The sequence below is a fragment of the Chelonoidis abingdonii genome, chromosome 17 (genome assembly GCF_003597395.2).
Source record: "Chelonoidis abingdonii isolate Lonesome George chromosome 17, CheloAbing_2.0, whole genome shotgun sequence".
In the NCBI taxonomy this organism is placed as follows: Eukaryota; Metazoa; Chordata; order Testudines; family Testudinidae; genus Chelonoidis; species Chelonoidis abingdonii.
In genome coordinates, this window is record NC_133785.1 from 7,566,938 (window position 1) to 7,591,988 (window position 25,051).

General features: G+C 43.9%; 2 protein-coding genes across 15 annotated transcripts in view; one reads left to right on the forward strand and one right to left on the reverse strand.

Moving 5' to 3' along the window:
- Positions 1–25,051, forward strand: part of LOC116835598 (RNA-binding protein 4B-like) — a 93,355-nt gene that overhangs the window by 19,348 nt on the left and 48,956 nt on the right. The gene's annotated exons all lie outside the window — the stretch shown is intronic.
- The window catches only part of RBM14 (RNA binding motif protein 14), a 26,450-nt gene continuing 1,826 nt past the window's right edge, over positions 428–25,051 (reverse strand). The window contains exons 1-3 of one of the 5 annotated variants that reach the window (XM_032798503.2): positions 21,774–23,827; positions 13,553–15,131; positions 8,933–12,406 (exon numbers count right to left, since the gene is read on the reverse strand). In XM_032798503.2, coding sequence (XP_032654394.1) covers positions 12,199–12,406; positions 13,553–15,131; positions 21,774–21,795 — 1,809 coding nt within the window. In that variant the 5' untranslated portion in view covers positions 21,796–23,827 and the 3' untranslated portion in view covers positions 8,933–12,198. Of the gene's footprint in view, positions 12,407–13,552; positions 15,132–17,726; positions 18,552–21,773; positions 23,828–25,051 lie in introns of those variants that run through there. The other 4 variants (XM_032798494.2, XM_032798536.2, XM_032798519.2 and 1 more) reach the window with 4 other exon arrangements.

Genomic DNA, 25,051 nt, shown 5'->3' on the forward strand with positions numbered 1-25,051 from the left:
CCAGAGTTAGAAAAGACATTAAAAATAAGCAGGTGTTTTGGAAGCAATGAGGACACAAGCCAATTTTTAGCTACAGGAAGGCAGTTATCTCATCACTGCCTACTGCAGATTTCCTTTCCCTGAACTATCTGGTGTTGGCTGCTCTTGGAGACAAGATACTGGAGTAGATGAACCCTAAGTATGATCCATTCTGCCTTTTCCTGTTGTGGCAGAAGCTTGCAGATATGCTCATTGAAAATCTGCATGGCTGACAAAGGAGCAGACTTGATGTAAGCTCATTGCTAACCCTTTACAGGCAAGTGTGTGGTTTCTTGTGCATAGTCTGGTGATTTTGAGCCAACAGAGAGGCTGTTTTTAGCTCAAGTATTAATGTCCTCATAATTGCTAGGCTGGGTGGTGGTGGATTAAGATTCACTTACTCAGCAGATGGAGCTAAAATCTTTATTAAGGCAAAACACTCGGCAGGTAGTGATCAGTTACAAGTGGGAAGATCATCAGGTTGATTTCATCATAGTTGCCTTCAGCAGTGGACAGTACAGTTTCAACTTCCCTCTATTACACAAACAAATAAGTTTTTATTTTTTCTTATACATCTGTGTTAACATGGAAATGAGAGCCTAACTCCCTTCCCCTGGCAGTATAAGTTTAGTGTTAGTTCAAACTAACCTTTTCTAGCTTTTTAGTTATTTATCTTTTCTTCTTCCAAACATTACTATTTTACAATTTCTTACACATACACAGTTCTACTTCTGCTGTTAAATGTTACCAGACCAGACATTTAAAATCCACAGCAGGCTTCTCTCAGGCCTAAATATGCCTTCACGCCCACCAGGCAGCTGTCTCGCAAAAGATGCGCTTCTTTCACCTTGCTTGTATCTCCTTTTGTTAATGCATTTAAATACTGGGAGGCAGATTTTCAGGTGTTTGATAGTGACTGGCAGGCAGGGTTTTTTCCTAAAGCATGCAGCTCTCATTTAGACACAAAAAATAAGCAGCCAGCCTTGGTGTGAAAATCCCCCTTTCTCAACTGAATGTAATATGGAGGCAGCTGGATTCCTACCATCCACTCTTTGGAGAAAGGGGGGGCTGTGTGGTCTCTGACACCAGTATCAGCAGGGTGCAGAATGGTGGTGGTGTGATGTGCTAGGACTTTGCACTGGTGTAAATGACTGAAGTGCAGGGTCCCACATCTACGTGCTCTCCTTTCCCCCAAAGGATCAGGCTTTAACATAATTGCTCCATTATAGGCAGCCAATCATAGCATGGCCCTTACAGGCCTCATTGCTTCCTGTGCAGTTGGAGGGTCTTGTAATTAACTTCCCCTTGGGTTGAACCACAGTGGTGGGAGGTTTACAGTGTGATGGAGGGAAACTCAATCCTGAGGAGTATTAAGGTTAAGCTAGGTATTCATCCCCTCCAAGGGCCAGGAGACCAGTGATAGCAGGACTGTTGATACCTCATCTTCCCACTAGGGGGTTGCAGGGTGAAAAGTTCTGTCAGGAACCCACCATTCCCCTCCACCCCCCTTCCTTTTCAGAAGCACTCTGGTTTTCAATCCAAGGCCTGCTTTGGAAATGGGATTATAACCCTAATGCTCTTGTTATTGGCATGGGAAATTAAAGTACACTGGGAAGTTATGGACAGTTCTCTGTGCTAAATGGACCATACAGGTGCATGGAGGAGGGGGGAATCCCTCTGTTGAAAGAGGACTAGAAGCTAATGGTGCAGGGGGGATTTCTGCTGAATGGGGAAAGGCAGCTGTGTCCCAGGTTTGGAGCTGTGGCACAGACTACACCCATGTACGCTAAGCTCCCTCTGCCATCTGAAAGTGTGCAGGAAGGCTGGAGTATTGGACCCTGGTGAAGCCAAACTGCAAGGCCAACAAAAATATTCAGGTGGGCAGTTACATCAGTGCTTTCCAAGGGGCATGGAGTAACATTCACATTGCACTTCCCATCAGTACCCAGCCCAGGCCAGTTAATGATCCAGCCAGCAGACCAAATTTGGTGATGAATCCTGGTCACCTGCCACCTGAGGCATGTTGCGCATACACTAAGATTTGCTTTCTCAGCCTGGGTCTGTCTCTTGGAGTTGTTCTGTGCCACCAAGCCCCAGCCAGGGGGGAGGATGTGAAGAGTCTGTATATGCTGTCCTAATATCTCAGTCTCCCCCTGCACCTCAGTCACGTTGAGAGTCTGGACAGTTATCTTTGCCGTAAGCACTTTCATTGCCACATCCACCTACTATACTCTTCACACCTCTCAGGGATAGGGTTTTTTGCTTCTGTCCCACTCCTCACCCACCAGACAGGAGCCAGTGTTTGGGGACAAGTCACGTCACACACCCTGAGGGTTTAGGATGCACCCAACACATCTGTCCATCTACCCACTCAACCTGGGTCCTGCAGGTTGTGCTCCATCTGCTGACTGACTTGGGCATGCTTTCCAGCTAGGAAGGATATGCTGACACGTTCCTGATAAGACAGATCTCCATAGCTGAAAGGATGAGAACATCAGCCCACATAAACATTGAGTCTCGTACTGAACACTGCTCCGCTCTCAGCAACAAGTTCCACTGCCTAAGGGATGCAGTGTGTGTATGAAAAAGTATTTCCTTTGATCAACTTTGAATTTGCCACCTTTCAATTTTGATTTTCCTCTTGTCCTGATGTTATTAATATAGAAATTTCTGATCTTTTTTGTGCCAGTCATTTATTTATATAATTTTATCATGTCTCACTAAACAGTCACAATCTTTTTAGTCTCTCTTCATATGTATTTTTCCCAGTGTCTTAATCAGTCTCCTTCCCTGTCTCTGAATCTTGTCTAATTCTGCTCTCTCTCTGCAGATGAGATGAGAACCAATACCACCCCTCTAGTCTAGATGAGGATGACCCATTCATAAATGTTCGGTCACATTCCTTATGCATCCTACATTTTGTTTACTTATTTGACTGCTGCTGTTCATTCACCAGTGGTCTTCAGTGTCCACAGTTTCAGATGCCCTGGGCTTTCCCTAGAGTGGATACAGTTAATTTACAATCCAGTAAGGTATATAAATAGTTTAAAGAATCCCCTCCTAACATGCATTACTTTGCATCAGGTTGCCCTCTCCCTTAGCATGGTTAGGGCCCTCTGCAGTTCCTCAGAGTCTTTTCTGACCTAAAAACATTGTGGCATATGTAAATTTTGCCATGTGGCTGCTCACTTCCTGGTCCCAATCATTTATAAATATATTACCACCACCCATCTTAATACAGAACCTCAGATCACAGCACTGTCAACCTCTGGCCAGACTACCATTTATATCTACTCTAAGCCAGTTTTTGATTCAGGATGGTACTTCACATCTCACATTAGCACTAGTTTCTTTATTAGCCTCCAGGAAGGGCATTTGTCAACAGCCTTTTGAAAACAAAGTATAGCACCCATTTCTCTTTCAAGTACTGTCTTACTGAAATTCAAATAATTTTTCTAGCTGAATGAGACAATTTTTCTTTAGAGAAGCTTTGTTAGTTGGAGTCTATCTTAATATGATTTAGGTATTTTAGTAAGTTATCCTTTCAACTAATTTACCAGATAGAAATGAGACTGATTGATTAGTAACTCCCTAGAGCCTTTTTTTTCCAAACACAGGTACACTATTTAATATTCTCCAGTCCAAAAAAAATGATTTTAATAAAGCATTATACCAGGGGTGGCCAAACTGGCTTGTGAGCCGAATACAGCTCTTTACAGTCAAAGTGAAGCTCATAGAGACACACATACCCCCCGCCCCCATTCTCCACCTACCAGAGTTTGGGGGGAGGGGAGAGGAGCTCAGGACCTCTGCCTTGCAGCAGGGTGGTAGGGTAGGGACTTCTGCCCAGCAGGGACGGGGGGTCTTGGGGCGTCAGCAGGAGTGGAGCTGAAGCCCTGCCCAGCAAGCGCCTCCCGCCCTGGCTCTTGAACTTCTGAAGATTGTCGTTATGTGCCTTGAAGGGTCAGTAAGTTTGGCCGTCCCTGCATTATACATTTTTCCTAGCAGCTCGGCCACTTCATGCCTAAATCCCCATGGGTTTCCAGCTTCAGCTGTCATTGTCTTAAACAACAAAAACACTCTTTAGTTATTTGTTCAGATTCATAGTCCTAATTTCATTCTTGCACATTGCCTACCACGATTTATGTTCTATTGCCTTCCTGTTTCCTGAAGAGTAGCCTTTTTGCTCCCTTAGCTGGACTCAAGCTGGGTAGCCTGACTGATCACTTGTTACTTTCTGATTTTTCTTGTGTACTTATGAGCTTTATTGGAATAGATTTAGCCAAACGGTAGTGAGTGGAAGTGACTCCTGCTTAACTAGCACAATACTAGCATAAAGGTATCAACTAGTAGCAAGCTATTTAATGCTACTTGGCTCAATGCTAAATAGGGTAAAATCTGGAGTTCCACATGTAGTTCAATTTGTTTATAGTTTGTGGCATATCTATGACAGTTCAACTGCCAGTAAGCCAAGTTTTGGTTTGTGCTTAGAGAGGAAGGAGTGCTAGGTACCTGTACTACTACTTGGTGTATAAAATGTTGCGGTCTAAATTAGCAGTTGCCACTCAAGAAAGAGATCATGGAGTCACTGTGGATAGTTCTCTGAAAACATCCACTTGATGTGCAGTGTCAGTCAAAAAAAAACTAACAAGAATGTTGGGAATCATTAGGAAATGGATATATAAGAAAATAGAAAATATATTACCATTATATTAATCCATAGTATGCCCACATCTTGAATACTGCATGCAGACCTGGTCACCCCATCTCAGAAAAAGATATATTGGCATTGGAAAAAATACAGAAAAGGGCAACAAAAATGATTAGGGGTATGGAACAGCTTCTGTATGATTCGAGCTTGACGACTAAAGGGGGAATATCATAGAGGTCTATAAAATCATGACTAGTGTGGAGAAAGAAAGAAAGAGTTATTTACTCCTTATAACACAAGAACTAGGGGTCACCAAATGAAATTAATAGGCAACAAGTTTAAAACAAACAAAAGGAAGTATTTCTTCACACAACACACAGGTGAACCATCCTTCTTTGCCAGAGGATGTTGTGAAGGCCAACACTATAACAGGATTCAAAAAAGAATTACCGTATATACTCATTCATTAGCCTGTTCGTTTATAAAAGCCGACCCCCCAAGATGGTTAGGTAAAAATAGCAAAAACTGTATGACCCTTTCACAAGACAACCCTATATTTCAGAGATTGTCAAACTTTGGTACCCTGCGTCAGGGTAAGCCGCAGGCAGGTTGGGCCATTTTGTTTATTTGGAGCGTATGCAGGCATGAGCCCCTCAGCTCCCTTTGGCTGCAGTTCGCTGTTGCCAGCCAATGGGAGCGGCGGGACACGCCACTTCCCATAGCTCCCATTGGCTGGGAAGGGTGAACCGCGGCCACAGGGAGCTGAAGGGCTCCATGCCTGTGGACGCTACAGGTAAGCAAAATGACAATGTATTAGATACTCAGTTCAATGATTCCATAGAGTTTAAAATCATCAAATTTTTGGTGTAGACCCGTTTTTAAGCCGACTCCTGCTCTTTGATGCGTCACTTTACCAAAAATATTCGGCTTATGAACAAGTATATATGGTAGCTAAGTTCATGGAGGGGGTCCATCAATGGCTATTAATCAGGATGGGCGGGGATGGTGTCCCTAGCCTCAGTTTGCCAAAAGCTGGGAATGGGTACACACTCAATCAGTTTCAATTTCATGTGTTTATTTTGCTTCTCTAACCTTCTGCTGTGAAGCTTGCGCTCTTACAAGTTCTTTGGATAGCGCTAGCTGCTCTCTGCAAACCAAAGCAGACTTGGGCCATGACTATGCTACATAATTAAGTCAACCTAATTATCACTTGATGATTACCTGTTCTGTTCATTCCTTCTGAAGTACCTGCATTGGCAATCACTGTTGGAAAACAGGATACTAAGCTAGACAGACCTATGGTTTGACCCAGTATGGCTATTCTTAGGTGTACTTAGTGCATGGATGTTCTTAAAACTATTTTCCTTAACTTTCTTCTAGCTGGATTTCCATGAAATTGAACTGAATTCTACTCCGTATACTGTCTGCAGGCAGTATAATTATAGTGGGAAAATAGTTAATTTTTTAAAAATATTTTAATTCAGTCACTTAAGAGATAGCCTTCAGCTCAGGTGGAGGGACAGTGGTGATTTTTGGCAGAGAGTGGTTGCCTTTGATCCTGCATGGCAGTATTCCATGGCGTACAGCACCATGGAACTTTCCTTCTCTAGTTGAAAAACTGACAACCTGTTTTTCTTCTTTCCTCTCCTTGAATGTAAGGAACTACCTTTATGACATTGCAGAATATGAAAAAGTGCCAGCAGGGTAGTGGTTTAGAATTACATTGCAGCTTTACTTCTTTCAGTTATAGCACTTGGTGTAGTGTGTCATTAATACATCTACTATAAATAGACAACTACTGGCACCTAGAAGCACATATAGATTTGGTTATCAGGTGTATTAGCTTTTTTAAATGCTGAATTAAGTATTGATAAAACCTTCAGATTTGTTACATATTCATCTCCACAAATCTCACTGGAGAAGATTTAAAGGAAGAGTTTAACCTTTTACAGAAAATGCATTCTATATTTCAAACAGGATAAAGTGTACATAAGTACAAGTGACACTTCTGCACAAAAGGGCCACATTCCAATGAGTAATCAAGACCCTAGTACTTTTAATTTCCTAGACAGTTTGTAAATAATTTCACCAGTAAGACTTCTGAACAGAAGTACATTCTTCCCCTTTGGAGACTATTTAAAAGGATGCTGATGGAATTAAAATTCATACATAAGGTGCAATGACAATAGCATGTTTATAAGGTAGTTTCTGTTGGTCCACGGGCTGGGAGGAACTATGAAAATGCAGTAGCAGGCTACTGTTGGTTTAGTCTCAAGGCCAGCACAGACAGTAACAAACCTTTGTATTGCCAAAGCTAGTTGCTAAGAAGTTACTTTTGCATGTACTTGATAATGTGTACTAAATACTCTTACCTTCATTTAATGGAAAAATCTTTGGTCTCTTACTGCAAAATGTGCAAAAGCATAAGGCTTTCTGAAACCTGAATACACTTCTCAGCTCAGCTCGGGTCTTCACAGAGCCATGTCAGGCAGAGTTCATGGTACTAGGTGAGCAATGTGTTTTGTCTATGCCAGTTATGATGAGCTTAGCTCTCAAGGAGAGGGAGTTATTTCAGACAATAGCAAGCAGATCCAGAGAGAGAAAGGTCTGGGTCCCATCTTCTTGGAAGTTAAGGGTAAAAGGACAATTACCCTGAACCAGTGACAAAGGCAAAGATATTTATCAAGGATACTTGAGATTCCTTTAAGCTGTGAGATATAAATCTAGAACTCACCACTTTGTGAAAAAAGTCTATCTTTAAGGTGTATCATTTTCAATACAACCAACATTGAGTGTGTAAATAACTGGCAACACTACATCAGTTTCAATTTCATGTGTTTATTTTGCTTCCCTAACCTTCTGCTGTGAAGCTTGCGCTCTTACAAGTTCTTTGGATAGCGCTAGCTGCTCTCTGCAAACCAAAGCAGACTTGGGCCATGACCATGCTACATAATTAAGTCAACCTAACTTACATCAGCATACAGCAGCCACAGTAATTATATCACCTGTGCATGTCTACACTTTGCTTGTTGTGTCGGTGGTATGCATCCTCACCAGAAGCATTTGTATCGATTGTACTTGTCAGTGTGGGGCATTGTGGGACAGCTCCTGAAAGCTATTAACAGTTGACATAAGCAACGCAGTATCTACACTGATACTGTGTTGACCTAACTGCGTTGACCTTGACTCTATGCTGCTTATGGAGTTGGCACTGCCTAGCAGTTGTCAGCTGGTGCAAAATTTAAGTGTAAACACTTCCATAGTTAGGTCAACATAAACTGCCTTGTTTCTACCTGTAGTCCAGCCCTCAGTCTGTGTCTGCACAAGCAATTTATGCTGGAATAATTATGTTGCTCAGGGGCATGGAAAATCCACACAGACCTAACTCCCAGTGTAAATAGTGCTATGTCAATAGGAGGGCTTCTGTTGATACAGCTACAGTGATGGGAGAAGCTCTCCCATTGGCATAGATAGCATCTTTGCTACAGCAGTGCAGCTGCAGCATTTTAAGTGTAGACAAGCAAGCCCTTGGAGATAAGAGGAAGCTTCCCCTGGAGGAGTTTCCTCCTGAGTCCTAATATTAAAGATTTGTTTATGTCCCAATTGAAGCAGGTTTGCTGATATCCCTCAAATGTTTTTTTTAATTTCATTTTTTAAATGGCTATTATTGCCATAAGTGTCAAATCCCTTTTTAAAGCCTCGAGCTCTTGCTCTTAATGCTGCCTTGGGACAATTAGTATTGGTTTATGCTGAAAACTTAACACTGGCATAGCTACATCTCTCAGGGATGTGAAAAAAATCCACTGTCCCTTAGAGATGTAGCTATGCCAACCTAACACCCAGTGCAGACAGCTCTAGGTCAAAGGATGAATTCTTCTGTTGATCTTGCTACCACCTTTCAGGGCAGTGGATTAACTACAGCACCAGATTAGCGCCTCAGTGTAGACACTCACTAAATCAACAAGAGGTACAGTGGCACAGCTGTGCCATTGTAGCATTTTAAGTGTAGACAGTCTGAGTTCCACAGACTAATTGGTAAAAGATAGTATTTTTTCCACACTCTCCAGTTTGAATTTGTCACCTTATTTTCACATCCAGCCTCTTGCCAATCCCCCCCCACCCCAAATCATTTAATAGAATTAAAATTTAACCCCCCACCCCATCCCCCAAAAAACTAGGATTAGAACACAAGATTTTTTTTTTTAAAAAAACTAACAAGCTTCTACTGAATTTCACAATTCAAAAGCAAACAGAAGAATACAAAAAGAACATTCTAGACATTTTAATAAACACATCAGCAATGAAAAAACCCTCAAACTTTGGCATATGAGATCAAAAGTCAACCATGTGTTACTAGTTACATAAAAACACACAAATCAGTTACAATCAGTACAAAGCTACTTACTCATATAGTAAGTGATTATAAAACTGTTGAGAAAGATTTTTGGCTTGATAAAAAAGCATTTAAACGCAAGTTGAGCGAGATTCGGAACAGAGGTATGTACATAACCTAACTGTAAATTCTGCCCAAAGGACAGCCACCATTTTCTACATGCATGAGTGACAAAGCTGAATTACCTAAAGTTAAAAAATTCTTCTAATCTAGAACATGTTCAACTTAAAATTTCCATGTCCAACCCAGACGTTCAACAGCTACAGAACAGCAAGTGTATTAGGGACTGGATATTTGAGATGGAGCAGAGAATGTTACCTAAAAACTAAAAAAATTGCAAAAAGTTCACACCCACAGCTATCTTTTCAATTCCAATAACTACAGAATTTCAAAATTTTCTGGGTACAAAATCATTGAACCATAATCTAAGTTTCCAACTGAAACTGTTTTCCTACTCAAGTTTAATCATTTACCTGTCTGCATTTATTTTTAAGTGCATTTTAAGAAGTTAAACAGGTTCACTCAACATATTAGAAGGCTAAATATTTGTGGATATAGTAAGTGAAGCAAAATCTAAACAACCACCCAATAGGCAAGACAACTGCGTACCACATCAATTTCAAAATCAGATATAAATGACTGAAAGGTACAAAAATATGTATCTTCTAGAAAAAAGTTGAGGTAGCTCCTGCATTTGTCAATTTGGAGAGAGAATCTCAATCTGGTGAGATGGCTACACCTCATGGACTACACAAAGGAAGCTTGATGAGAAGTCACATTATCAGTCCTCTTGGTTTAGGACGAGACTGAGTAAATACAAAGGTAAACTATTCACTACCACCAGGGCTGGCTCCAGGAACCAGCTAAAGAAGCAGGTGCTTGGGGTGGCCAATACCAAGAGGTGGCACACTGGTCACTATTGGGGCGACACATTCGGGTCTTCGGCAGCAGCGCGATTGCACTGCCGTGGCTCCCCCTCCCCCCACTTAGGGCGGCAGAAAACCTGGAGCTGGCCCTGATTACCACGCAGGAGACACCTATAGCGGGAAAAAAGCCCTCACCAATTGAGAACACAATCTACAGTAAGAATTAAAATGCCTTGCATCCTAAAGAAGGAAATTAATGAGTCATCACTTTGGCTGGCCTATGACGAAGATGTCCATCAAAATCACTCCACTTCAAAGAGCTCCTAGAAAGAGCAGCAACATTATTGCTACTAATAAAAAAACCCACTGGTGTCGCCATCGGGAGGGAGCAAGCAGGTTCTAACCCCAGTAGATGAAAATGTTGTTATGGGGCAGGTGCAGCCAGATGGAACATCAGGAAGAGTCTAGGAAGCAAGTTGGGATTTTGAATATCCTTAATCCTTGCAGATGTAACATGCCCCTAAAGTCCAGCATGCCACAACCATTCTTGTCTGATCTTTTCTAACATTCAAATCCACTCCCACCCCAATCCACTTGAAAGTGGGTCTCCTCCTTGATCCTTGCCCTCACAGTTCACCTCTTCTCCCCTCTCTTGCTAACCTCACCTCTGATTCCACGCTAGTCTTCATGCAGAGAGACATCCTTTTCCTGTTCCCCATTTTCAGTCCTTCAGAAATCATTCCTTTAGTCTGCCCTTAAACATGTAGGCCACTTGCTTCTTCCTAGCTACTCTGCCTTACTTAGAAGTTTCAGAACATTCTCTCAAGGCAAGACATTTCCTTAGCCCTTGTCCTGCCCTTCTCTATGCCTGTCCTTTATCAGTTTCAGGCTCCATGTTGATCTAATTTATGCTGTAAAAAATTCAGGGTGGGGACTGGAAGTTCAATTCTGGCATCATGTAGATGGCAAAACACCTAATACCTTCAAATTGCAGGCTTAAATGCCCAGAAGAGCTGATGGAGAGCTCCACACTGCAGAGGTAGATGAATCTGGTACCAAGCAGTCTCCTGGGGAGAGGTACTTTGGAATGGGAATTAAGATGAGATAGTTGACCCACTTTAGGAAATGAAGTCACCCACTGCTCTTCTCCCAAGCACATTTTCTGTTTAAACTATAAGCTCCCAGGGACCTCCGACATGTCTGTTAAGAGGTACACCTATGATCCAACAACAAATCTTACAGCACATTTTAAGAACAGACCTGGCCTGCTCTTGGACAATACTTCAGTTCTCTTTACTGTTGTGCACCAGTTGGCTATCACATTTCTTCCCTAGATCTGGCTGCCTTGCAGTGGTGCTGTATGTATGCACTCATTAAAGTCCTTTGATTTACCTTTAGGACAAAAGGAAGAAAGTTAAAGAACATGGGACATTACCCCTGAAACCAATTAAACTGGAAGAAAAAATACACCAGACAACTTTCTAAACTGTAAATAGCCCACATTTTATTTACAGTCAATACAAAAACTAACTCATTTCAGATGTATAGATTCGAACATCACATCTACTGCAAACTTAACACCGGTGTAAAAAGAAAAAGGATTTTCATGTTACATAAAAGAGCATTTGCTCTTCTATTCAGAGAAAGCAATTGCTCGGGTTATAAAAACAATACTGAGCAACAGTCATTGTGAATTGCATTTATTAGGAATCCTGCATGAGCAGCTTATGTCTTATTAATGGAGACATTAGCATCAGGAGTCGCAAACAAAAACCGATTCCAGATATGCTATGGCATTCTTAGCCCTACTGGAGCACGAAGGAACTCGAGTCTTCGACTTTCAAAGACACAATGTGCAGCAGTCGTCTACATCATTCCTGGGGTTGCAGCACAGGTTCTTCTTGAGATAATAAATTCAGATCATTCTAAAAACGCAACAAAAAAGGCAGCTGAAAATAAAATCCCCCAAAGTAAGGACCAGGAGAATGCTATTTGTGTTGGATGTAGTAGCATGTCTCAGAGACGCCTCATACTATCGCCTCAAATTATTCTTTAATCAAGTGACATGAAGGAACAGAGCCAAAACGACAGGCTGTAATGACACCTGAGATAGCATGGGAGGGAAGGAAATTTAGTAACTCAGAATCTGCAGAGAACTGAATGAGGAAGCCAGCCTAGTAAAGACGCAGATTGGCTTTATGCTAAGAAAGCGTGTCGGGAACATGTAATCAATGATACTGCCCCTATCTGGAACAGGAACCCCAACCCCACTACAGGCGGCGCTGGTAATTAGAATGTAGCCGAGCAGTATGCATATAATCGCCATAGACACCCGAATAACGGGCATAGTCGGAATGCGCTTCTGGAAGACGGCGATAATCCAGCGGGGACTTTGTCGGCGAATGACGGTACACAAGTGGCGAGTCTGCTAAACGACGGTAATCTGAGAGGTCAGATAAACGGCGGTCAGAACTGTACCTGGTCAAGAAAAGAGACATTTAATGAATAAAACAAAAGGGTCTGTGATAATGGCCTAACAGCGCCCTGGTTAAGCAATATATATTGGGGAGACCCTCATGAGAGATCAGAATCTCTCCAGTGAAGACAGTACCCGCAGAGCAACACTATTAGTACACGTCTCACTAAGGCAAACCAGAGGAACTTGTGAACTAATTAGTTCTTTTCAGAACAGTTCCTTAGCTATCTTTTATCTCCTTTAGTGGATACCTCAAATATACATGTTAAATTTCCCCCAACTCTTAGGCAAGTAAATAGCACATGGGAAAGCAAGAGCTGGATATGCCTGCCATTTCTCTTAACAAATGCAGCCCATTTACTTATTAAGCACTGAAAATAGGGAGGACTGGTCTGATGACTTATGGGGTTGAGGGCACTGGTTAAAATCCAATCCAGGTCAGTAACGGTGGTCTCAGTCCAGTTCCTAGAGAGCAGGCACCTACAACACGGCACCACCACAACTGACAGTAGTTTGAGTCTTTCATTCGCAGTCTAAGCAGAGATGCCAACCTGTGAGAGAAACTGAACTCCCCATCTTAGCCCTAAGAGTTGTAGTTCCAAGTGAGGGATAAGGCACACTGTCTGTGATAGAGTGCAAGAAATCTGCAGTACCATTGTCTGGGGTATACATGCCCTAGGTAGAAGAAATTTCCAGGTCCCAGGACTGCCAGTCTTGCAACTTTTATACAAAACTGTAAGAAAACACTAAATAAATATCCAGTAGAATCTGCAGACCAGTAAGAGGGGTGCACCAGCATATTATCCCACCCTTCACCCTAGCCAGACGCACCAGAAGCAAAGAAATTGTAAGGGGGTGGACTATGTAAGGAACTGTATTACTGCCAGAATGGGAAGCCATTGTGTCATTTTAATAATGCATCGAGTTTCACCTCCCACCCTGTCAATGCTTCCAGAACAGTAAGTTAGTGTAATGTATTAGCAGGGGAATTTCCACCTTTTGGTGAAGCAGAACCAAGTTTATAAAGGCGAAGACCAATAGACTTGTATTGAGTCTGACTGCCTCTAGTCCCTTGGACAGCACATCGAGATCCTTGGATGAGAGGCTCTATTTATGTGCAAAGTATTATCACTGGCTTAGCAGCATACCTTTTAGCCAAAGCAGATGATTTTTTGAAAGGATCGTCATAGCCAGCACTCCGTGGAGGAGAGAGACGGGTGCGTTCATATGGTGGTGCGATGGCAGCAGCAGCAGCAGAAGACTGAGACAGTCCCAAATACGGGGTTGCTTGTTGTCCAAGCTGGGTTGGCCCATCATATGCAGTCACAGGCTGAGCTCTGAAAGTGACTGCCAAGGGAACAGAGGAGGGCTGCTGTGCTGTATATGAAGCTGACATTGAGTTTGAAGACTGTGTTCTATAGGGTGTGGTCAGTGGAGCAGAGACCTGTGATTTGTAGGAAGCTGCTGCAGACTGATTGCTATAAGATGCAGCCAGAGTGGATGCAGGCTGGGCGCCATAGGTTGCTGAGAGCACAGCTGTAGGCTGGGCGCCATACGAGGCTGAATGGCCGGCCACAGGCTGGGCGCCATACGAGGCTGCAAGAGCAGTTGCAGGCTGGGCACCATACGAGGCTGAATGGCCAGCCACAGGCTGAGCACCATATGAGGCTGAGAGAGTAGCTGCAGGCTGGGCTCCATAAGAAGTTGAGTGGCTGTCCACAGGCTGGGCTCCATAAGAAGCCAAGTGGCTGGCTGCAGGTTGGGCTCCATAGGCGGCTGCGTGTGTGGCCACAGGCTGTGCTCCATAAGTGGCTGTGTGACCAGTCACAGGCTGAGCTGCATAGGCAGCGGCTGCATGTGTGGCTGCTGGCTGAGCTCCATAGGAGGCTGAGTAACCAGCGACAGGCTGAGTACCATAAGAGGCTGCATGCGAGGCTGAAGGCTGAGCTCCATAGGATGATGCTAGTGTTGCTGTGGACTGGACCCCATAAGAGGCTAACTGGGAAGCTGCAGCCTGGGTGTTGTAAGCAGCAGCTTGGGCGCTGTAGGAATTCAGTGATGAGGCTGCAGGCTGGGTATTAGAAGCTCCTAGTGAAACAGAGGACTGGGTTCTGTAAGTATTTCCAAGTGAGGTCGAGGGCTGGGCCCTGTAAGATGCTGCTTGTCCCGTTGTTGGCTGGGGTCTGTAAGACATTCCGAGAGATGCAGAGGGCTGGGCTCTGTAGGTTGCACCCAGTGAGGTTGATGGCTGAGCTCTGTAGGATGCTGGTTGTGCTGTCATGGGTAGCGACACAGTGGCAAAACCGATTCTTGTTGGTGATCGTCGAATTGGGCTTCTGTCCCTTCCAAAATATGAGGGAGATGCTTGTCTTGTCTGAGTGTCAAAGGAGTTGTATTTGCTTGAAGTGTTGGTGCCACCGAAGCGCTGCTGATAATCGTAGAGCGAGGATGCAGCGTATCCTGCAGAGACTGATGGATACATAGAGTCTGTAGGCCTAAGGTGCTCGTAACCATCGATCTTGGGTTGATATTTCTCTCTAAAGTCCACACTTGCTCTCTTGCTCTTGTCAGTATTGGTGCCTGCCTGGACATTTTGTCCTGCCCCCTTTTTCTGAACATTAGTAGAGAGTTCCACATTAACTCTTCTTCCTTTCACTTCCTTTCCGTTAAGATTTTCAATGGCAACTTTTGCATCTGCTTCTTTCTCCATGTGAACAAATGCATAGTCTGATAAAGTAGACAGAGGGTTATCAGTGAAGAAGACAATACATTTTATTACAGGATCGAACACTTAACAGATGCACGCATCTCTCTGCTATTACTTAAATGCAGTTTGAGTATAAACAGAGTCTGTATTGTAGCCTTCCCAATAAACTGCGGGCTAGCAACTAAATTACCCCAATTTACCATAGCTGCTACATTATGAAAACTGCAGTCTATTCTAAAAAAATGTAGAAAAAAACCCACCAGTATCTAACCACAGCACAGAAAGAAATCCATGTGCTCAGTAGGTTTGTTTACAAATACCTTCAAATAGTTCCCAAAATCTTAAGTTCTGCAATATTGTCTCATTCAGTCCTGAACACACACAGCCAAACTGAAGTTTATGGAATCATTCCAGAGTTGAATTTGGTTCATTCTGTACCATTAAAGAACATGTAACCAATACAGTTTTCTTGAAATTTCAGGAAGGAAACTATCACTAGCCAAACTAGAGATTCTTCCAGCAGCTCATGCTAATCTTGCAAAAACATCCAAATTACTCTACTTTGGAACCTGCTAGTTTGTCAAAAGGTATTACACTGTAGAATACAAACTTAAACAGGGTTAAGAGGACTGTATTTAATATCTATGAAAGGATCTTTAATAAAATATATTTAGTCAGTGGAGTGAGCAATCAGTTTAAATATATGTGAAAATCAAGTATATCTGAACATCTGGAACCAAGACTGGGTGCCTTTTATATTTTAAAAAGCAAAAAAAAGTAGCAGCCCCTTGACTATTCTAACTTCAATAATCTTGAAACTTAGTATGGGGTAAACTTTACAATTACATTGAAAAATTCTGTATTTCAGAAGGATTTACCTCTAGTTTCTCAACTTATTTTTTATTAAAAAAAAAAAGGCACATTTTCTGCGCTACATCATACTAGACAACCAAATCCACTGACATTTTCATTTGCAGTACAGGGAGGAGTTATTTTAAAGTCTACATTCATTAATAATTTGGTATCACCACCTCTCACTTACAGAAACAGTATGGTTACCCTTTATTTTATTTATTATTATTTTAGAAAAAACTGTCTGTGGCAGGACCTCAGGTTGAACATCATAGCTGCAGACTCTCTCAGGGTTATGCAAGACCCAACTTACACAAATTCGCACTTATGGAAAAAGTTCCGTAAAACAGAAATAGGATTTTTGAGTAGTGGAATTTTTTGTGTAACGTACAGGTATACATTTCCGACTTGTGTAACTCAAATTTTGTTTAAGGCTTTCCGGAACAGAACGATTGCGTAAGTCGGGGGGGGTGTCTGTATAGCAAATTCAATCTTACACACCGAAATCTAGAACGATATCTTCTTATAAGCATAATTCCAATCTATACCAGCAAAACACTCTAAGTGACATTTATGACACCTCAGGAGCTAGGGAATGTTCCAACAGCAGTAATTCTAAAACAGTTTAGAAAAAATACACTTACAAGAAACTAGAATTTTACTGAACACAAAGCAAATCCCTAATCCAATATTTCATAATTTAGATCCCTGTACTCTAGAGGACATAGAGCCAACCCCTACACACAGAGGACACCATGCAAATTAACGGCTCACAGGATGAAAATCAGCCCACGCAAGCCCCATTGCTCAACTTCCCTGCTACAATCCAGAATCCAGACCATGCTATTCCTCCACTCCTAAATTGAAATGACTTGGCATGGCTCTCAATATATTTGCCTCTGGCGAGTCTCCAGCCTTTTATAATGAACAAGGAGGAGAAAGTAACTGGCTACTCATGAACTAGACATTCTCAGCAGGCTGAGAACAGCTCACAGGATCATTTTTTTGGAGCCTTTTCCAGTGTACTGAATCCCAGTATGCAAGGGCTGACTTGGGACCAGCAACATGGGAAGCTGCACTGTCCCTGGTGAGCACCCTCTCCAGGGGTTCTGTAGGCTTAGGAACTCAGAAGTGCCATGGTAAGGATTCTTAGTGTTCAAACATGGCTTCTGCTGTGCTACTTTACAAATAGGCTGTCTTTCTCAACCAACAAAACAGAATGGAAATGCCAAATTTAATCTGGAAATGAAGGAGTTGGAGCCATGCTGTACCCCCACCCCATTCCTCCTTCGCAAAGGCTCACTTGGCCCAATAGGTCCCTACCAGCAAGGCTGGCTTCCAGTGATCCAAACTGTTGTGCTAGAAAAACATCCGATTGTATAGACAAGCAAGAACTGCAGTGTCCAAACACATCAGCTGCACCAATACCACACAGGCTCTCTTAAAAGTACCCACAACCATCCTTCTGCTATTACCAGCAGGGCCAAATGAAACCTTGGGATTTCCCCTGAGTTCAGCAAGGCCTTATATACTTCAAGGAGTTGTGGAGATCTTGCCTGCCCTTGTTATTGCCCTTCATGTTGGGTGAATGGTGAGAAGCTGGTGTTTTTTGGACATCAGTAATGCTGTAGCTTTTTTCTGCCTATAGAAGTAGGTGGTCCCCAAGGACTCTACACTAGAGAAGTAGTTTCAGCAATACTGTTATGGTGCAATCTTTCAATAAGCGGGCATAACAATCTGTTGTTCATGTGTGATGGTCAGGTCTATGAAAACAGATTCACAGATTAAATTTGTAGATTTTAAGGCCAGAAGGGACCATTATAATCATGTACTCTGACTTCCTGCACAACATGGGCAAGATAATCCCGCTTAGTGACTGCTGAATCCAGCCTGTTTTGGGCAGAAATAGAATGTATCTGAAAAAGAGGCATACACAATTTCAACAGGTTTCAGAGTAGCAGCCGTGTTAGTCTGTATCCGCAAAAAGAACAGCAGTACTTGTGGCACCTTAGAGACTAACAAATTTATTATAGCATGAGCTTTTGTGAGCTACAGCTCACTTCTTCGGATGCACAGAATGGAACACGCAGACAGGAGATATTTATACATACAGAGAACATGAAAAGGTGGAAGTATGCATTATTAATTATCACTTCAAAAGTTTTTCTTCTCCTGCTGATGACAGCTCATCTCAATTGATTAGACTGTTCCTGTTGGAATGCATACTTCAACCTTTTCATGTTCTCTGTATGTGTAAATGTCTCCTGTCTGTGTGTTCCATTCTATGAATCCGAAGAAGTGAGCTGTAGCTCACGAAAGCTCATGCTGAAATAAATTTGTTAGTCTCCAAGGTGCCACAAGTACTCCTGTTCTTTTTACAATTTCAACAGAGAGACTCCAACTGATGAAGAATTTCCCACATCCTTTGGTAATCTAGTCCAAATAGAGTAGTGCTATAGGAATCACGACTTGCTCAGACCTAGGCAGCTAAAAATAAATCTCTCAAAGTCTCTTGAGAAGTCAGCAAACATCTCAACACACTTGAGTTGGCTGTGCAGATTACACCATACTGGACTTTTATCAACCACCTGCAAGTGAAAATAAGGCATTAAAGCAATTCAGGTGAATCACTCAGAATTCACTTTCTCCAGTAGTTACAGAAGAACCATCACCACTATTTATGGTTTGGTTCTTTCATTCTCTTCCTGAATTAAAACAGACCCCAAAGCTCAGTACTTTCTGAGCACACTAGAACCTGGAGAAAGGGCTCCCTATTGCCCAATGAACAAAGCATATGGAAGCATCTGTGCTGGTCAGTTCCTATATGGTGACCATTTGGCATGTGGCATAAATTATATAAATTGCATGACAGAAGGCAGGCTGAATACTCTTGAATTGGTCAGGTCAAGTGGTGATTGGTAAAGGAAAAAGCAGCAACATTGCTATACAACCTTTGAGGATAAGACACTCAGCAACAGTATTAGCAAATCAGTACGAAAATGCAGAGGGCCATAGCAAAGAGTTCTCATGCTAAATGGGGGACTTGGGCTCAGGCCTGAGCCCAAAGCATCAAGCCCTAGGCCAAAGCTTTGGGCAGAAGGGCTGGCAAGATCCTTTGAAGGGAAAAACCACAGCTGGCGACACCAAAATTGAGATCCTTCTCCATCCTCAAATCAGGCTGTGCAAGGCATGGCACAGGGAAGGGACTGTTATTTACGGTGAAGAAAAAGTTAATAGGCCATGCCTCCAGTGGCACTAGTACACACAGGTTCGTTGGTTACAGTTAATCAGGTCACAATCAACGGCGAGTCTAGGTCACTCAAATCTAGCCCATACAACAGGTGACACTTGGCAGTTTTTTCTTGGGACCCATGTGTAAGAGGCCTTATTTACCTGAACAGGAAGGGGAAATAACTATGCAATTAGAGATGCTATTGTTCCACACCACCACATACTGAAATGAGTCCATGGCACACTCAGGCACTGCAAAGCTGAGCTAGGCCCCGGGGAGAGAAGGGTAGCCCAACTGCAGCAACAGGCAGCACACAGTATGGGGACAGGATGTTGTATTTAATATTAGGTCCAGGAAATGCCGCCTTTCATTCCTTGCCCTGGATGAAGAACTTCATAAACATTCAGAAAAAAAACACAGCTCATGTGCAGACAGGACTCTGAGTACATTGGGCTCATTTGGTTGAGTCAGGAAGCTGGGAAGTCTGCCACACAATATTTGAATATAGTGGATGAAAAGCTAGGGGTATTTGCTGTGGGAGAGAGGGCCCTTTTTAGCCATAATATTTGGATTAGGAAAATTATTTTCTCCCAAGACACCATGCTGGAAGTGAGAGGAAGTTAAACCCCTGTGAGAAAGGGCAAGGGGTTGATCGAGATTAAGGGATATTTCCTGTGCCATGAAATGTACCTTTAGAGGAAAAGGAGGCTGCATGGAGCTCTTTGCAAAGAGACAAACAAAAAAGCAGTAAAGAAGTGATAAAGGAAAATAATATAGCACCAAAAGAGAAAGATAGCTAAAAGGAAATAAGAGGAAAGGGGGAGGAGACAGCACTAACACAGAAAGCTACTGCTATTCCCCCTGCTAGGCTTTGGGGATGGAGCTGCTCCCAAGCCCTTGAGGCAAGGAAGCCTGTTACCTTTCATTACCCTGGATTATGGGCTTTGGCCAGCCCTTCGAAGTTGTGCGGTCCCCTAGAAGTTCTGGGATGATACAGGTTTATATGGGCCTCAAAACAACTGTAGCTGATTGTTGTTATGGTATTGTTTTTAACAACAGCTGCATGGGCACAGAGGCTTGGCCTGGAAGGGGTATTTACACTGGTAAAGGAGAAATGGTTACACATGTTGCATTTGGTGGCAGGTTCATATCACTAGAAACAGCTCTGCAGATGCAACAGAAAGGAATACCAACCCTTGCTCCATGACTGTGTGTCCTAGAGAGCAGAGTAATTACCTTTGATTATACAAGTAATTAGAGGAATGAGGCATTCAAAGGTGGCATGAAGCTGAAAAGAGTGCCAAATTGGTTACTGGCCCTGAGATACCATAGCTAATGTATCTCACTCAATGTACAGCTCCTACATAAGGGAAAGGGGTGGTGGCGATATGTCCATTAAATGTTCCCCTATAAGCATCACACATGACGGCGGCTCCGGGACATTAGAAAATGGCGCAGTATATAAAAGGGAATTTTTATGCAGGAGAAGTAGGGTGCTTGGCTTCAACAGTACCTCACTCAGTCACTGGCCCATATCACTGGTATTCCAGGACAAATAAGAGAAGTGTTGGCAACTTTGAAATGATGTATTTGATAATAGGCTCATGAACTGCCTGATGGTTCAGGGTGCACATATGAGAATTTATCCACCTTTGAGGACATTATCTAAGGCTTAGAGAAATGTACCTGACAGGTACTAACCCTACATCTAGAGTCTAATAGCTAGAGATAAATGCCTGTGCTACCATAATATTTCAATATAAAGCAACGGTAATTGTTTGTGTTATGTTTAGCTCCAGAACTTAAATCATCATTTTATGTAATAATTGTGTTACTGGAGCTGATGGAGTAGCCGATAATTTAAGATATATTGTTCAATGAACTTCAGCAGCATTGATCAGATAGTAGTCAAACAGTTGACTATAATGATTATAAAGTCTGCCAAATTCCAGTGAAGCTGGAACAATAATTGTGAATCCTATTCACTCATCTCTCCTGCTTTATTAGATCTTCTCTCTTGTCCTGCAACTTAAATCCTGACTGTATTTGTCTTGTCCAATTTACCCCATTAATCCCTCCTGCCCATACACTCCCATGTTCACTTGAAAATGTTACCAGACTCCAGAGAATTAAACATATTGGTCAGACTGATATAAAAGGAAGCTGCTCGGGTTCTTTCCACTGTCTCTTGAACTCTGTCTGATGGCTCCACCATCCAAAATGTGACCCCATATTTCCTCTTCTGGTTGCTATCCTTCCTCTATCCATGTCGCCCTCTGATTCTCCTGGCAGTGACCAGGTTGTGAGAGATCTCTGCTCCTTTACTTTTCCCCTCAACCTTCTGATTGCTGCAATGTTTGTGCCCTATTTCTGCATTCTTCTCCCCTTGGAAGAGCACCTCCACTCATCCGCAAAGACCACAGTGTCACAGAGAAGGACTGGGAGAATGTTAGATGCTGTTGACACCTTTGATGTCACACTTCATCACCCGCCTGTACCAACTGAAGAGACCTCATCTCCAGCAGGTATAGGGGTTGAATTGAGAGGGGGACGTGCTCCTTAAAGGGGTGGTGAATACCTTTGTCAGTGTACTCTTCCATGCATCCATACTCCTGGAACAGGCCTCACACAGCTTCTTGCTGTGGCAGAAGAATATGGATTAAGGCAGTATCTGCCCCGGGAAGTTTAGAGTGGATGTTTACCCACCTGCTGGTGGAAGAAAGTAAATGCTCCGTGAAACAGGGGTTGGGAGCAGTCAGTAGCTTTGTTGATGTTGCACTCTGCCACAGTACCTGGAACAACCCTTTCATCTCTGGTGTATGTATGGGAGGCACGGGGAGTATCTGTCCCATGGAGAATGAGGACTGATGCAGTCAGCACCTTTTAGGTCACATTATGGACTCATACTGCCAAAAGAACTCCAGTAACTCCCTGCTGGTGCAAAGACAGGGAATTTGGGGGGCACTGTTTGCTTCATGTAGGATTAGAAGGGGTGTCAGCCCCCACATAGGGGGCAATTTCTATACCTCAGGCCCGGGTTGCTGAAAAAGCTTCTGCCGCTCCCCACTACTCCAGGACAGAGAGATTGGGGGCAATACCTGCTCCATGGGAAGACTGGTACTTTTGATGTTACATGCTTTGCTAAAGAGGCCACACAGTCCCCCACTGCTGCAGGGAGGAGTTAGGGGTAGTATATGTCCCAAGAAAAATGTGGGGAATTGGTACCTATGGTAATATCTCACTTCACAGATGCATACTGCTGGATTGATATTGGTGGGGGTCTCCACCTCATGAGGATGTTGGCACCCCTACAGGCCCATATTGCTGGGAAGAAAAGGAAAGACGGAGGGAGGAGGTGTCGGCCCATAACCAAGTGGTCAGTATCTTTAACCGCGTGGCACTCCACCACAGGCTGAAATTGCTAGGGTGAAGGAAGATATTGAACTTAGTCATGTGGCGTGGGCCCTGCTCCATTGAGAGGATTGATATCTTCAACTGTTACACTCTGACGTTCTATACCTTGGTGGAGCGTCCTGTAACCCTCATATTCCTCATTTTGATATAGCCGTGATCTTACATATAAAGCTTCCCTTATAAGGTATCTGGGAAAGGTTATCTGCTGAAAGTCATTTCTCTATCCATATATGTATATCATTAATGTATATGAAGTTATGAGAATTGTGTTGTATGGTTGTCACTAAAACATGCTGTCAGTTGGGGAATCAGTCAGATAATAGCTCCCCAGGGGCAACAGCAAGGCAAGTAACCAAACGTCCCATCAACAACCACTGTCCAGCAAAGGAGCTACAATTCAATGACTCACCTGGATGAGGCCATACCAGGGGAATTAATCAATCCTGGCTGGAGACAGCAATGCCCCCAGACATGCCTGGATTTGTGATCCACAAGCACATGGGACTAAGGGAATAAAACAGAACACAGTGGCCCCATGCTGGGCCTTTCTCCTTCACCCACCTACATTGCAAGCAACACGGACACTCTGAAGACTCCAGCTGAGGGGACTGATCCAGATTTCAAGTGTGAAATCTGTGTACTATGAACTCCAAATCCAGTGCAGTGAAAAAAAACTGCTTAACTCTAGATTGGGGTCTCAAATATGCGGCCCGCCAGGTTATTTTCTGCAGTCCATGAGCTCCTCGTGGCCCCTCCGCCCTCCGGCAGCGTTTACCTAGAGCTGGTCCAACCCGGCAGCCAGCAGCTCCCATTGGCTGCGGTTCCCCATTCCTTTTCAGTGGGAGATGCTGGGGGTGGTGCCTGAAGCAACAGCAACAACCACACCCCTGCACTTTTTCTCCCCCACATTCCAACCACTTCCCAGAGCAGCACAGGGGCAGGGCAGGGAGCCTGCCCTGACCCCGGTTCACACCGGGTCAGAGCCTGCCCCCTGAGCCCCTCCTGCAGTCGAACCCCCTGCCCTGAGCCCCTTGCCACACCCTACACTCGACCCCCTGCCGCACCCCAACCCACTTCCTTGAGCCCCATGCCACACCCCTCCTGCACCCTGACTCCCTGCCCTGAGCCCCCACCACACCCCTCCTGCACCCCCTGGGGGCAGGGAGAGGATTTTGGGGAAGGAGTTGGAATGGGGGCAGGGAAAGGGTGGGAAGAGGAACAGGGCCTCATGGAAGGGGTGGAGTGGGGGTGGGGCCAAGGGCAGCAAGGGGGGTGAGGGTCAGTAATGCAGCCCTCGGGCCAATGTACTAGTCCTCATGTGGCCGTGGTGGTCATTTGAGTATGAGACCCCTGCTCTAGATGTTGCCCAGTCTAACAGGGTTGAGAGTTTAGACTGCGTGCTTATATTTTATGTACTTTTGGTAACTAACTCCGACTTTTTGCCTAACACTCAGTCACTTAAAATCTTTTGTTGTCAATAAATTTGTTTTACTGTTTCTCTTTAGCAGTGAGTTTGTATGAAGTGTGTGGCAAATTTGCTCAGGTTTGCACAGGCTGGTGTATATCCACTTTCCATTGATGAAGTGGAGAACCAATTAATAAATCTGCATTGCTCATCTTGAGCAGTGCCTGGAATGCAAGGCTGGGAAGATTGGGCTAATGCCTTTCCCTGCGTGATTCATGAGTGGCTCTGGGAGCACTCATGCAATCTAAGTGGGTGTGGGGCTCCACATGCAGTTGTGCTGAACAACAACAGTGCTTGGAGGGGTTTACTGCTGGTCACTAGCAAGGTATTGTGAGAGACAGCCCAGGCTGGAGAGTTCAGGGGACACAGCAGTCCCACAGTCCCAGGCTGCACTCCAAGGATCCCATCACACACTCCATCATGATTAGGGCTCCGTGTCTGGCGGAAGTCATGGATTCCGTGACTTTCTGCAGCACTCAGCCACTTGGGCGGCCCCTCAGCCAGCCGCTCCGTTGACGGTCCCAGGGCAGCGGGAGCAGCCGCAGATTGGCAGCTCTTAGCATCAGTCCCAGGGTGCTGGAGCAGCTGCTGGCCCCCAGGGCTCCCTATCCCCAGTAGTGCCCCCTCTGCAGCTGGTGCCACGTGCTTTCCCCCGCACCTAAGATTGAATGGGGGTATTAATGGTATAAATCAGAACAGGCCATGGGCCATGATTTTTTGTTTCTGTCAGCGACTTTTACTAAAAATACCTATGATTAAATCATAGCCTTAATCATGACTCATGGGCCCATACTGCTGGGGAAGGAGGTTGGTGAGAGGGGATTCCAGCCCCAGGGAGAGGTTGGTTGAAGGGATTCCTACCCCATGTGGGAGAAGAAAGTTGGTATCTTTGCCCCATCACATTCCATCTCAGGCCTGTACTGAGGGTGGGGAGTGCCGGGGAACCACCCGACCACATCACACTCCACCACGGGTCG